This window comes from Coregonus clupeaformis, unplaced genomic scaffold, assembly GCF_020615455.1.
Source record: "Coregonus clupeaformis isolate EN_2021a unplaced genomic scaffold, ASM2061545v1 scaf1385, whole genome shotgun sequence".
NCBI classification, from domain to species: Eukaryota; Metazoa; Chordata; class Actinopteri; order Salmoniformes; family Salmonidae; genus Coregonus; species Coregonus clupeaformis.
This window is the reverse complement of record NW_025534839.1, coordinates 43,225-54,890: the sequence shown is the minus strand read 5'-3', so window position 1 is coordinate 54,890 and position 11,666 is coordinate 43,225. Positions and strand designations below refer to the sequence as shown.

The 11,666-nt window shown below is 39.9% G+C and overlaps 1 protein-coding gene and 1 long non-coding RNA gene across 2 annotated transcripts in view; both read left to right on the top strand.

Annotated features, from left to right (window-relative positions):
* LOC123486963 lies at positions 1 to 2,946 on the top strand. Its single transcript, XR_006659568.1, has 4 exons — positions 1 to 265; positions 2,229 to 2,249; positions 2,387 to 2,419; positions 2,926 to 2,946. It is a non-coding gene; the product is annotated as an uncharacterized LOC123486963 (long non-coding RNA).
* A 951-nt stretch (positions 2,947 to 3,897) lies between these two features.
* The window catches only part of LOC123486958 (protein Hook homolog 3-like), a 42,772-nt gene continuing 35,003 nt past the window's right edge, over positions 3,898 to 11,666 (top strand). Inside the window, exons 1-7 of the mRNA XM_045218120.1 lie at positions 3,898 to 3,916; positions 5,878 to 5,898; positions 6,036 to 6,068; positions 6,485 to 6,505; positions 10,812 to 10,832; positions 10,970 to 11,002; positions 11,419 to 11,439. Of these exons, the coding sequence (XP_045074055.1) occupies positions 3,898 to 3,916; positions 5,878 to 5,898; positions 6,036 to 6,068; positions 6,485 to 6,505; positions 10,812 to 10,832; positions 10,970 to 11,002; positions 11,419 to 11,439 (169 nt within the window). The remainder of the gene's footprint in view (positions 3,917 to 5,877; positions 5,899 to 6,035; positions 6,069 to 6,484; positions 6,506 to 10,811; positions 10,833 to 10,969; positions 11,003 to 11,418; positions 11,440 to 11,666) is intronic.

Sequence of the window (11,666 nt, the reverse complement as noted above, 5' to 3'; positions counted from 1 at the left end):
TAGAAGGTTTCTGTCTATTTGAGCTAGTCAGTATGTGTAGGTATTCCTGTCTAACGCGGCTTTAAAAACATCTTATTGTGTAGTGGAGCTGCATAAGTGTTGCTCTCCACTTTCTGGAGGATTGAGTTTTAAAATCAGTGGTATTAGAGTATGATAACTAAAGAGATGGAGAAAACCCCTGTCTCCGGATTACATCTTCAAACTAAGGGTAACCATGGCATCCGTAACAGGGAGACACGTCCATCATGCATGATGATGTATACGGGTAAAATAGTCTAGCTAGCTACAGTTTCTAATTTTGACAGAACGTGGTTTCAAGTTAATGTGTACTGTTAGCTAGCTAGCTAATGTTAGCTGGCTGGCTCGCTAGCTAACATTGTGTGCATGATGTTATTATTCGTATCTCAGAGCCGTTTGCTTGGCTAGTTAGAGCCTAATGTTAGCTAGCTAACATTGAACCTGGTTGGTTAGCTACCACTACCAGCAGATTCATGCAAGGGTAGTAACGCGTCATGAGTTGGCACTACGGTTCATTGTTTAACCAGCTAACGTTAGCTGGCTGGCTCTCTAGCTAACTTAACGTGTATGATGTCATTATTCGTATCTCAGAGCCATTTACTTTGCTAGTTAGAGCCTAATGTTAGCTAGCTAACATTGAACCTGGTTGGTTAGCTACCAGCAGATTCATGCAGGTTAGTAACAACATGAGTTGGCACTATGGTTCATTGTTTAAATAGCTAACGTTAGCTGGCTGGCTCGCTAGCTAACGTTACATGACGTGGATGATCTTACACGTTGTTTACCTAGCTAGGTTCATTCTTTACCTAGCTAGCTAGCTACATGTCTTAACAAAGACTACACTATGCAAGTAACCATTTGGGTGCGTTCGTAAATTCAGTCTGAGTATGCCAGAGTGCAGAATAACTGCTGAATTTACGGAATGCACAACACCCGTTGTGTTTGGTTGTCAACTGAACCAAATATCAACATTTGAAGGAGCTGTATCTTCTGCTTGGATAGTTCCATCTGTACCACTGATTTATTCTGGCTTTAATTCCAGTTTGTTGTTGGATTCACGTCTCCATCTCAACCAAAAATCTAAGTTAAAGTGTATTTAATGTTTGATTTGATTTAATCCTATTCTATACCTTAGATTTCTGGTTGAGATGGAGACGTGAATCCAACATATTATTAATTTGTATACAAACTGGAATTACGGCCAGACTAAATCAGTGGCACAGATGGAACTATCCAAGCAGGAGATAATTCTCCTTCAAATGTTGATTTCTGGTTGCGTTGCCAACCAAACACAATTCAATATCACTTTTGAAATACAATAAATAGCCTATTAACTTGTTAACAAATTAGATGTTGGATTCATGTCTCCAACTCGCCCAAAAATAAAAGTTAAAGAATGGCATTAAGCCAGTGGCTCAAATGGAACTATCCAAGCAGTAGATACATCTCCTCTAAATGTTGATACATTTCTTCTTATGTAATCATGTAAAGCCTGCATGTTGAAGATAACATGTATAGGTCATTTCAGGTCTGTGGAGATCTTCACAATTGCTTTTATAATCTGTCAGAACCTCGAACGGCATTGATCACTTGCACCATGTAGTTTTAATGTAATCTCAACTGCAATCCAGGTCATTTGGTTCTGCTATTAGATGAAGCACAGGGATATTCACATTAATCTGTTGTATAAAATAAACAACATATCTGACATTGTATTCCCATTTGAACTTTGCTGTGCTTTAAATTAGTTGAAACTGCAGTGATAGACATTTTTGGTGACAACAACCAAAGATCCAACATTGTTTTTCCACAGGAATTTGGTTGTGCTTTTAGATGGTTGAAACACATTGGAAATTCAACTAACTTTTGGCTGTCTTTTTGAGTGGGTGAATATAGGTTGTAAACGCATTGATTAACGTCTCAACAAAATATTACCCAATGATCTACGCTGAAATGATGTAGTGTGCCCAGTAGGTAGTTTCTGGATCACTGATGGACCAGTCACATTTATTCAATTAAATTAAGAAGTGGCGGTATGGTGGAATAGCTTCATTAGAGAAGTTGTCTCACAGAGGTACACTGGACTCATTTAGATGTGTGGAACTCAATTAGATTTGTGACATTAGAGAAGTGATATGAGACAAGGAGTCCCAGAGAAATAAATGTTAATGATGTTCTCACTGTCTTCCATCTACTCTACATATTTACAGATCGCCTCACTGAGCAGCGAGGTAAGTACTGTCTTCAGATCATCACTCTGCTAACATTATGTAAACCAATGACTCTTCCATGTAACTTCTAGAGAAGGAGAAAACACATTGTTCACATTAATGTTCCCTGACTTCTATCTTAATATATATGTCTACAGATGATGTTGAAAAGAATCTCACTAGTCAACTGGGTAAGTAGTGTCCTTCATATCCGTGTCTTCAGACCATAGAATGATGTTCTAGAACAGGATGTGTTGAGTCTGTAGAGGCCCACTAGACTAGAGAGAGGTAGTCTCTGATACACCTGGATCACTGATGGACCAGTCACATTAATGTTGATGTTCTAGAACAGGATGTGTTGAGACTGTAGAGGACCACTAGACTAGAGAGAGGTAGTCTCTGATACACCTGGATCACTGATGAACCAGTCACATTAATGTTGATGTTTTAGGTAGTCTCTGATACCAGTCATATTTATTGAATGAAATTAAGAGGTGGTGATAGTGTGGGAGATCTTTATTGGAGAAAGGATATCTCACCTACAGAGGTACGCTAGACTCATTTAGGTGTGTGGAACTCAATTTAGATTTGTCCCATAGTGTGACATGAGACAAGGAGTCCCAGAGAGAGACTACATCTTCTAGTGTTCATGTTTATGATGTTCTCACTGTCTTCCATCTACTCTATATGTTTACAGATGACCTCAGGAAGGAGAATGGTAAGTAGTGTCTTCAGATCATCACTTTGCTAGATTTACGTAAATAATTTCATGTTTATTTTTTGTTGTTGAGCACAAAAGGGCAATCGGTAGTTGCTACATTCATTTTTTGACTTATAAAGGAATAAATGTACCCATTGATTCTTGAAGAATATAACTTATAAATGATTAAAGAGCTTAGTTTAACTGTTGTACCCCATCAGAACCCAACATATAACCTTGTTTTAGCTCAATGTTTGTAAACAAAGTATATATAAGCAAACACCATATAGCCTCAACACATATTTAAAACTATAATTTTCATGATGATCATCCATAGCTCTGTCTACGAACACTGTCTTCCATGTGGTGTCCATACAAACTTGACTCTTGAAGTGGTGTCCATACAAACTTGAAGTGTCCATATGCCTTATTAGTGCTAGTATCTTGAGACCATAGGTGACTCGTTTCAGGAAACTAGCCGTATGTCGCGGGTCACTACTTCACAGGAGAGCCATTTGAACATAAACTTTTATTTTGTATCAAAATGCGTTTCTTGGCAGAAATGCCTTCTCGAACATGTGAACTTTCATGTGCCTTAATAACAAACTTGTATGCCATCTGTAAATACGAATACAACATTTAAATTACGAGCCTAGTTGGTTAAGCCACAGATAATGAGTGGGCTGGACATGCCGAGAGAGGAGTTCAGATTGGTCTGCCATATAGAAGGTTTCTGTCTATTTGAGCTGGTCAGTATGTGTAGGTATTCCTGTCTAACGCGGCTTTAAAAAACATTTTATTGTGTAGTGGAGCTGCATAAGTGTTGCTCTCCACTTTCTGGAGGATTGAGTTTTAAAATCAGTGGAATTAGAGTATGATAACTAAAGAGATGGAGAAAACCCCTGTCTCCGGATTACATCTCCAAACTAAGGGTAACCATGGCATCCGTAACAGGGAGACACGTCCATCATGCATGATGATGTATACGGTTAAGATAGTCTAGCTAGCTACAGTTTCTAATTTTGACAGAACGTGGTTTCAAGTTAATGTGTACTGTTAGCTAGCTAGCTAATGTTAGCTGGCTGGCTCGCTAGCTAACATTGTGTGTATGATGTTATTATTCGTATCTCAGAGCCGTTTGCTTGGCTAGTTAGAGCCTAATGTTAGCTAGCTAACATTGAACCTGGTTGGTTAGCTACCACTACCAGCAGATTCATGCAAGGGTAGTAACGTCATGAGTTGGCACTACGGTTCATTGTTTAACTAGCTAACGTTAGCTGGCTGGCTCTCTAGCTAACTTTACGTGTATGATGTCATTATTCGTATCTCAGAGCCATTTACTTTGCTAGTTAGAGCCTAATGTTAGCTAGCTAACATTGAACCTGGTTGGTTAGCTACCAGCAGATTCATGCAGGTTAGTAACAACATGAGTTGGCACTATGGTTCATTGTTTAAATAGCTAACGTTAGCTGGCTGGCTCGCTAGCTAACGTTACATGACGTGGATGATCTTACACGTTGTTTACCTAGCTAGGTTCATTCTTTACCTAGCTAGCTAGCTACATGTCTTAACAAAAGACTCCACTATGCAAGTAACCATTTCGGGTGCGTTCGTAAATTCAGTCTGAGTATGCCAGAGTGCAGAATAACTGCTGAATTTACGAATGCACAACACCCGTTGTGTTTGGTTGTCAACTGAACCAAATATCAACATTTGAAGGAGCTGTATCTTCTGCTTGGATAGTTCCATCTGTACCACTGATTTATTCTGGCTTTAATTCCAGTTTGTTGTTGGATTCACGTCTCCATCTCAACCAAAAATCTAAGTTAAAGTGTATTTAATGTTTGATTTGATTTAATCCTATTCTATACCTTAGATTTCTGGTTGAGATGGAGACGTGAATCCAACATATTATTAAATTGTATACAAACTGGAATTACGGCCAGACTAAATCAGTGGCACAGATGGAACTATCCAAGCAGGAGATAATTCTCCTTCAAATGTTGATTTCTGTTGCGTTGCCAACCAAACACAATTCAATATCACTTTTGAAATACAATAAATAGCCTATTAACTTGTTAACAAATTAGATGTTGGATTCATGTCTCCAACTCGCCCAAAATAAAAGTTAAAGAATGGGATTAAGCCAGTGGCTCAAATGGAACTATTCAAGCAGTAGATACATCTCCTCTAAATGTTGATACATTTCTTCTTATGTAATCATGTAAAGCGTGTATGTTGAAGATAACATGTATAGGTCATTGCAGGTCTGTGGAGATCTTCACAATTGCTTTTATAATCTGTCAGAACCCTCGAACGGCATTGATCACTTGCACCATGTAGTTTTAATGTAATCTCAACTGCAATCCAGGTCATTTGGTTCTGCTATTAGATGAAGCACAGGGATATTCACATTAATCTGTTGTATAAAATAAACAACATATCTGACATTGTATTCCCATTTGAACTTTGCTGTGCTTTAAATTAGTTGAAACCGCAGTGATAGACATTTGGGTGACAACATAACCAAAGATCCAACATTGTTTTTCCACAGGAATTTGGTTGTGCTTTTAGATGGTTGAAACACATTGGAAATTCAACTAACTTTTGGCTGTCTTTTTGAGTGGGTGAATATAGGTTGTAAACGCATTGGTTAACGTCTCAACAAAATATTACCCAATGATCTACGCTGAAATGACGTAGTGTGCCCAGTAGGTAGTTTCTGGATCACTGATGGACCAGTCACATTTATTCAATTAAATTAAGTGGTGGTATGGTGGAATAGCTTCATTGGTGAAGTTGTCTCTCAGAGGTACGCTGGACTCATTTAGATGTGTGGAACTCAATTAGGATTTGTGACATTAGAGAAGTGATATGAAACAAGGAGTCCCAGAGAAAGAAATGTTAATGATGTTCTCACTGTCTTCCATCTACTCTACATATTTACAGTTCGCCTCACTGAGCAGCGAGGTAAGTACTGTCTTCAGATCATCACTCTGCTAACATTATGTACACAAATGACTCTTCCATGTAACTTCTAGAGAAGGAAAAAACACATTGTTCACATTAATGTTCCCTGACTTCTATCTTAATATATATGTCTACAGATAAGGTTGAAAAGAATCTCACTAGTCAACTGGGTAAGTAGTGTCCTTCATATCCGTGTCTTCAGACCATAGAATGATGTTCTAGAACAGGATGTGTTGAGACTGTAGAGGCCCACTAGACTAGAGAGAGGTAGTCTCTGATACACCTGGATCACTGATGGACCAGTCACATTAATGTTGATGTTCTAGGTAGTCTCTGATACCAGTCATATTTATTGAATGAAATTAAGAGGTGGTGATAGTGTGGGAGGTCTTTATTGGAGAAAGGATGTCTCACCTACAGAGGTACGCTAGACTCATTTAGGTGTGTGGAACTCAATTTAGATTTGTCCCATAGTGTGACATTAGAGAAGTGATATGGGACAAGGAGTCCCAGAGAGAGACTACATCTTCTAATGTTCATGTTAATGATGTTCTCACTGTCTTCCATCTACTCTATATGTTTACAGATGACCTCAGGAAGGAGAATGGTAAGTAGTGTCTTCAGATCATCACTTTGCTAGATTTACGTAAATAATTTCATGTTTATTTTTTTGTTGTTGAGCACAAAAGGGCAATCGGTAGTTGCTACATTAATTTTTTTGACTTATAAAGGAATAAATGTACCCATTGATTCTTGAAGAATATAACTTATAAATGATTAAAGAGCTTAGTTTAACTGTTGTACCCCATCAGAACCCAACATATAACCTTGTTTTATCTCAATGTTTGTAAACAAAGTAAATGTAAGCAAACACCATATAGCCTCAACACATATTTAAAACTATAATTTTGATACAGTATCATGGATGATTATCCATAGCTCTGTCTACGAACACTGTCTTCCATGTGGTGTCCATACAAACTTGACTCTTGAAGTCGTGTCCATACAAACGTGAAGTGTCCATATGCCTTATTAGTGCTAGTATCTTGAGACCATAGGTGACTCGTTTCAGGAAACTAGCCATATGTCGCGGGTCACTACTTCACAGGAGAGCCATTTGAACATAAACTTTTATTTTGTATCAAAATGCGTTTTTTGGCAGAAATGCCTTCTCGAACATGTGAACTTTCATGTGCCTTAATAACAAACTTGTATGCCATCTGTAAATACGAATACAACATTTAAATTACGAGCCTAGTTGGTTAAGCCACAGATAATGAGTGGGCTGGACATGCCGAGAGAGGAGTTCAGATTGGTCTGCCATATAGAAGGTTTCTGTCTATTTGAGCTAGTCAGTATGTGTAGGTATTCCTGTCTAACGCGGCTTTAAAAACATTTTATTGTGTAGTGGAGCTGCATAAGTGTTGCTCTCCACTTTCTGGAGGATTGAGTTTTAAAATCAGTGGAATTAGAGTATGATAACTAAAGAGATGGAGAAAACCCCTGTCTCTGGATTACATCTCCAAACTAAGGGTAACCATGGCATCCGTAACAGGGAGACACGTCCATCATGCATGATGATGTATACGGGTAAGATAGTCTAGCTAGCTACAGTTTCTAATTTTGACAGAACGTGGTTTCAAGTTAATGTGTACTGTTAGCTAGCTAGCTAATGTTAGCTGGCTGGCTCGCTAGCTAACATTGCGTGTATGATGTTATTATTCGTATCTCAGAGCCGTTTGCTTGGCTAGTTAGAGCCTAATGTTAGCTAGCTAACATTGAACCTGGTTGGTTAGCTACCACTACCAGCAGATTCATGCAAGGGTAGTAATGTCATGAGTTGGCACTACGGTTCATTGTTTAACTAGCTAACGTTAGCTGGCTGGCTCTCTAGCTAACGTTACGTGTATGATGTCATTATTCGTATCTCAGAGCCATTTACTTTGCTCGTTAGAGCCTAATGTTAGCTAGCTAACATTGAACCTGGTTGGTTAGCTACCAGCAGATTCATGCAGGTTAGTAACAACATGAATTGGCACTATGGTTCATTGTTTAAATAGCTAACGTTACATGACGTGGATGATCTTACACGTTGTTTACCTAGCTAGGTTCATTCTTTACCTAGCTAGCTAGCTACATGTCTTAACAAAAGACTCCACTATGCAAGTAACCATTTCGGGTGCGTTCGTAAATTCAGTCTGAGTATGCCAGAGCGCAGAATAACTGCTGAATTTACGAATGCACAACACCCGTTGTGTTTGGTTGTCAACTGAACCAAATATCAACATTTGAAGGAGCTGTATCTTCTGCTTGGATAGTTCCATCTGTACCACTGACTTATTCTGGCTTTAATTCCAGTTTGTTGTTGATTCACGTCTCCCATCTCAACCAAAAATCTAAGTTAAAGTGTATTTAATGTTTGATTTGATTTAATCCTATTCTATACCTTAGATTTCTGGTTGAGATGGAGACGTGAATCCAACATATTATTAATTTGTATACAAACTGGAATTACGGCCAGACTAAATCAGTGGCACAGATGGAACTATCCAAACAGGAGATAATTCTCCTTCAAATGTTGATTTCTGGTTGCGTTGCCAACCAAACACAATTCAATATCACTTTTGAAATACAATAAATAGCCTATTAACTTGTTAACAAATTAGATGTTGGATTCATGTCTCCAACTCACCCAAAAATAAAAGTTAAAGAATGGGATTAAGCCAGTGGCTCAAATGGAACTATTCAAGCAGTAGATACATCTCCTCTAAATGTTGATACATTTCTTCTTATGTAATCATATAAAGCCTGCATGTTGAAGATAGCATGTATACATTTACATTTACATTTTAGTCATTTAGCAGACGCTCTTATCCAGAGCGACTTACAGGAGCAATTAGGGTTAAGTGCCTTGCTCAGGGGCACATTTACGCCATTTAGCAGACGCTCTTATCCAGAGCGACTTACAAATTGGTGCATTCACCCTATAGCTAGTGGGAAAACCACTTTACAATTATTATTATTATTTTTTTTATTTTTTTTTGGGGGTGGGTTGGGGTAAGGGGGTGTAGAAGGATTACATTATCCTATCCCAGGTATTCCTTAAAGAGGTGGGGTTTCAAATGTCTCCGGAAGGTGGTGAGTGACTCCACTGTCCTGGCGTCGTGAGGGAGCTTGTTCCACCATTGGGGTGCCAGAGCAGCGAACAGTTTTGACTGGGCTGAGCGGGAGCTATGCTTCCGCAGAGGAAGGGAGCCAGCAGGCCAGAGGTGGATGAACGCAATGCCCTCGTTTGGGTGTAGGGACTGATCAGAGCCTGAAGGTACGGAGGTGCCGTTCCCCTCACTGCTCCATAGGCAAGCACCATGGTCTTGTAACGGATGCGAGCTTCAACTGGAAGCCAGTGGAGTGTGCGGAGGAGGGGGGGTGACGTGAGAGAACTTGGGAAGGTTGAACACCAGACGGGCTGCGGCATTCTGGATGAGTTGTAGGGGTTTAATGGCACAGGCAGGGAGCCCAGCCAACAGCGAGTTGCAGTAATCCAGACGGGAGATGACAAGTGCCTGGATTAGGACCTGTGCCGCTTCCTGTGTAAGGCAGGGTCGTACTCTCCGAATGTTGTAGAGCGTGAACCTGCAGGATCGGGTCACCGCCTTGATGTTAGCGGAGAACGACAGGGTGTTGTCCAGGGTCACGCCAAGGCTCTTCGCACTCTGGGAGGAGGACACAACGGAGTTGTCAACCGTGATGGCGAGGTCATGGAACGGGCAGTCCTTCCCGGGAGGAAGAGCAGCTCCGTCTTGCCAGGGTTCAGCTTGAGGTGGTGATCCGTCATCCATACTGATATGTCTGCCAGACATGCAGAGATGCGATTCGCCACCTGGTTATCAGAAGGGGGAAAGGAGAAGATTAGTTGTGTATCGTCAGCGTAGCAATGATAGGAGAGGCCATGTGAGGATATGACAGAGCCAAGTGACTTGATGTATAGGGAGAATAGGAGAGGGCCTAGAACTGAGCCCTGGGGGACACCAGTGGTGAGAGCACGTGGTGCGGAGACAGCTTCTCGCCACGCCACTTGGTAGGAGCGACCGGTCAGGTAGGACGCAATCCAGGAGTGAGCCGCGCCGGAGATGCCCAGCTCGGAGAGGGTGGAGAGGAGGATCTGATGGTTCACAGTATCAAAGGCAGCAGACAGGTCTAGAAGGACCTGTCTGTCTAGGTCATTGCAGGTCTGTGGAGATCTTCACAATTGCTTTTATAATCTGTCAGAACCTCGAACGGCATTGATCACTTGCACCATGTAGTTTTAATGTAATCTCAACTGCAATCCAGGTCATTTGGTTCTGCTATTAGATGAAGCACAGGGATATTCACATTAATCTGTTGTATAAAATAAACAACATATCTGACATTGTATTCCCATTTGAACTTTGCTGTGCTTTAAATTAGTTGAAACCGCAGTGATAGACATTTGGGTGACAACATAACCAAAGATCCAACATTGTTTTTCCACAGGAATTTGGTTGTGCTTTTAGATGGTTGAAACACATTGGAAATTCAACTAACTTTTGGCTGTCTTTTTGAGTGGGTGAATATAGGTTGTAAACGCATTGATTAACGTCTCAACAAAATATTACCCAATGATCTACGCTGAAATGATGTAGTGTGCCCAGTAGGTAGTTTCTGGATCACTGATGGACCAGTCACATTTATTCAATTAAATTAAGAAGTGGCGGTATGGTGGAATATCTTCATTGGAGAAGTTATCTCACAGAGGTACACTGGACTCATTTAGATGTGTGGAACTCAATTAGGATTTGTGACATTAGAGAAGTGATATGAGACAAGGAGTCCCAGAGAAAGAAATGTTAATGATGTTCTCACTGTCTTCCATCTACTCTACATATTTACAGATCGCCTCACTGAGCAGCGAGGTAAGTACTGTCTTCAGATCATCACTCTGCTAACATTATGTAAACCAATGACTCTTCCATGTAACTTCTAGAGAAGGAGAAAACACATTGTTCACATTAATGTTCCCTGACTTCTATCTTAATATATATGTCTACAGATGATGTTGAAAAGAATCTCACTAGTCAACTGGGTAAGTAGTGTCCTTCATATCCGTGTCTTCAGACCATAGAATGATGTTCTAGAACAGGATGTGTTGAGTCTGTAGAGGCCCACTAGACTAGAGAGAGGTAGTCTCTGATACACCTGGATCACTGATGGACCAGTCACATTAATGTTGATGTTCTAGGTAGTCTCTGATACCAGTCATATTTATTGAATGAAATTAAGAGGTGGTGATAGTGTGGGAGATCTTTATTGGAGAAAGGATATCTCACCTACAGAGGTACGCTAGACTCATTTAGGTGTGTGGAACTCAATTTAGATTTGTCCCATAGTGTGACATTAGAGAAGTGATATGAGACAAGGAGTCCCAGAGAGAGACTACATCTTCTAGTGTTCATGTTAATGATGTTCTCACTGTCTTCCATCTACTCTATATGTTTACAGATGACCTCAAGAAGGAGAATGGTAAGTAGTGTCTTCAGATCATCACTTTGCTAGATTTACGTAAATAATTTCATGTTTATTTTTTGTTGTTGAGCACAAAAGGGCAATCGGTAGTTGCTACATATATTTTTTAACTTATAAAGGAATAAATGTACCCATTGATTCTTGAAGAATATAACTTATAAATGATTAAAGAGCTTAGTTTAACTGTTGTACCCCATCAGAACCCAACATATAACCTTGTTTTA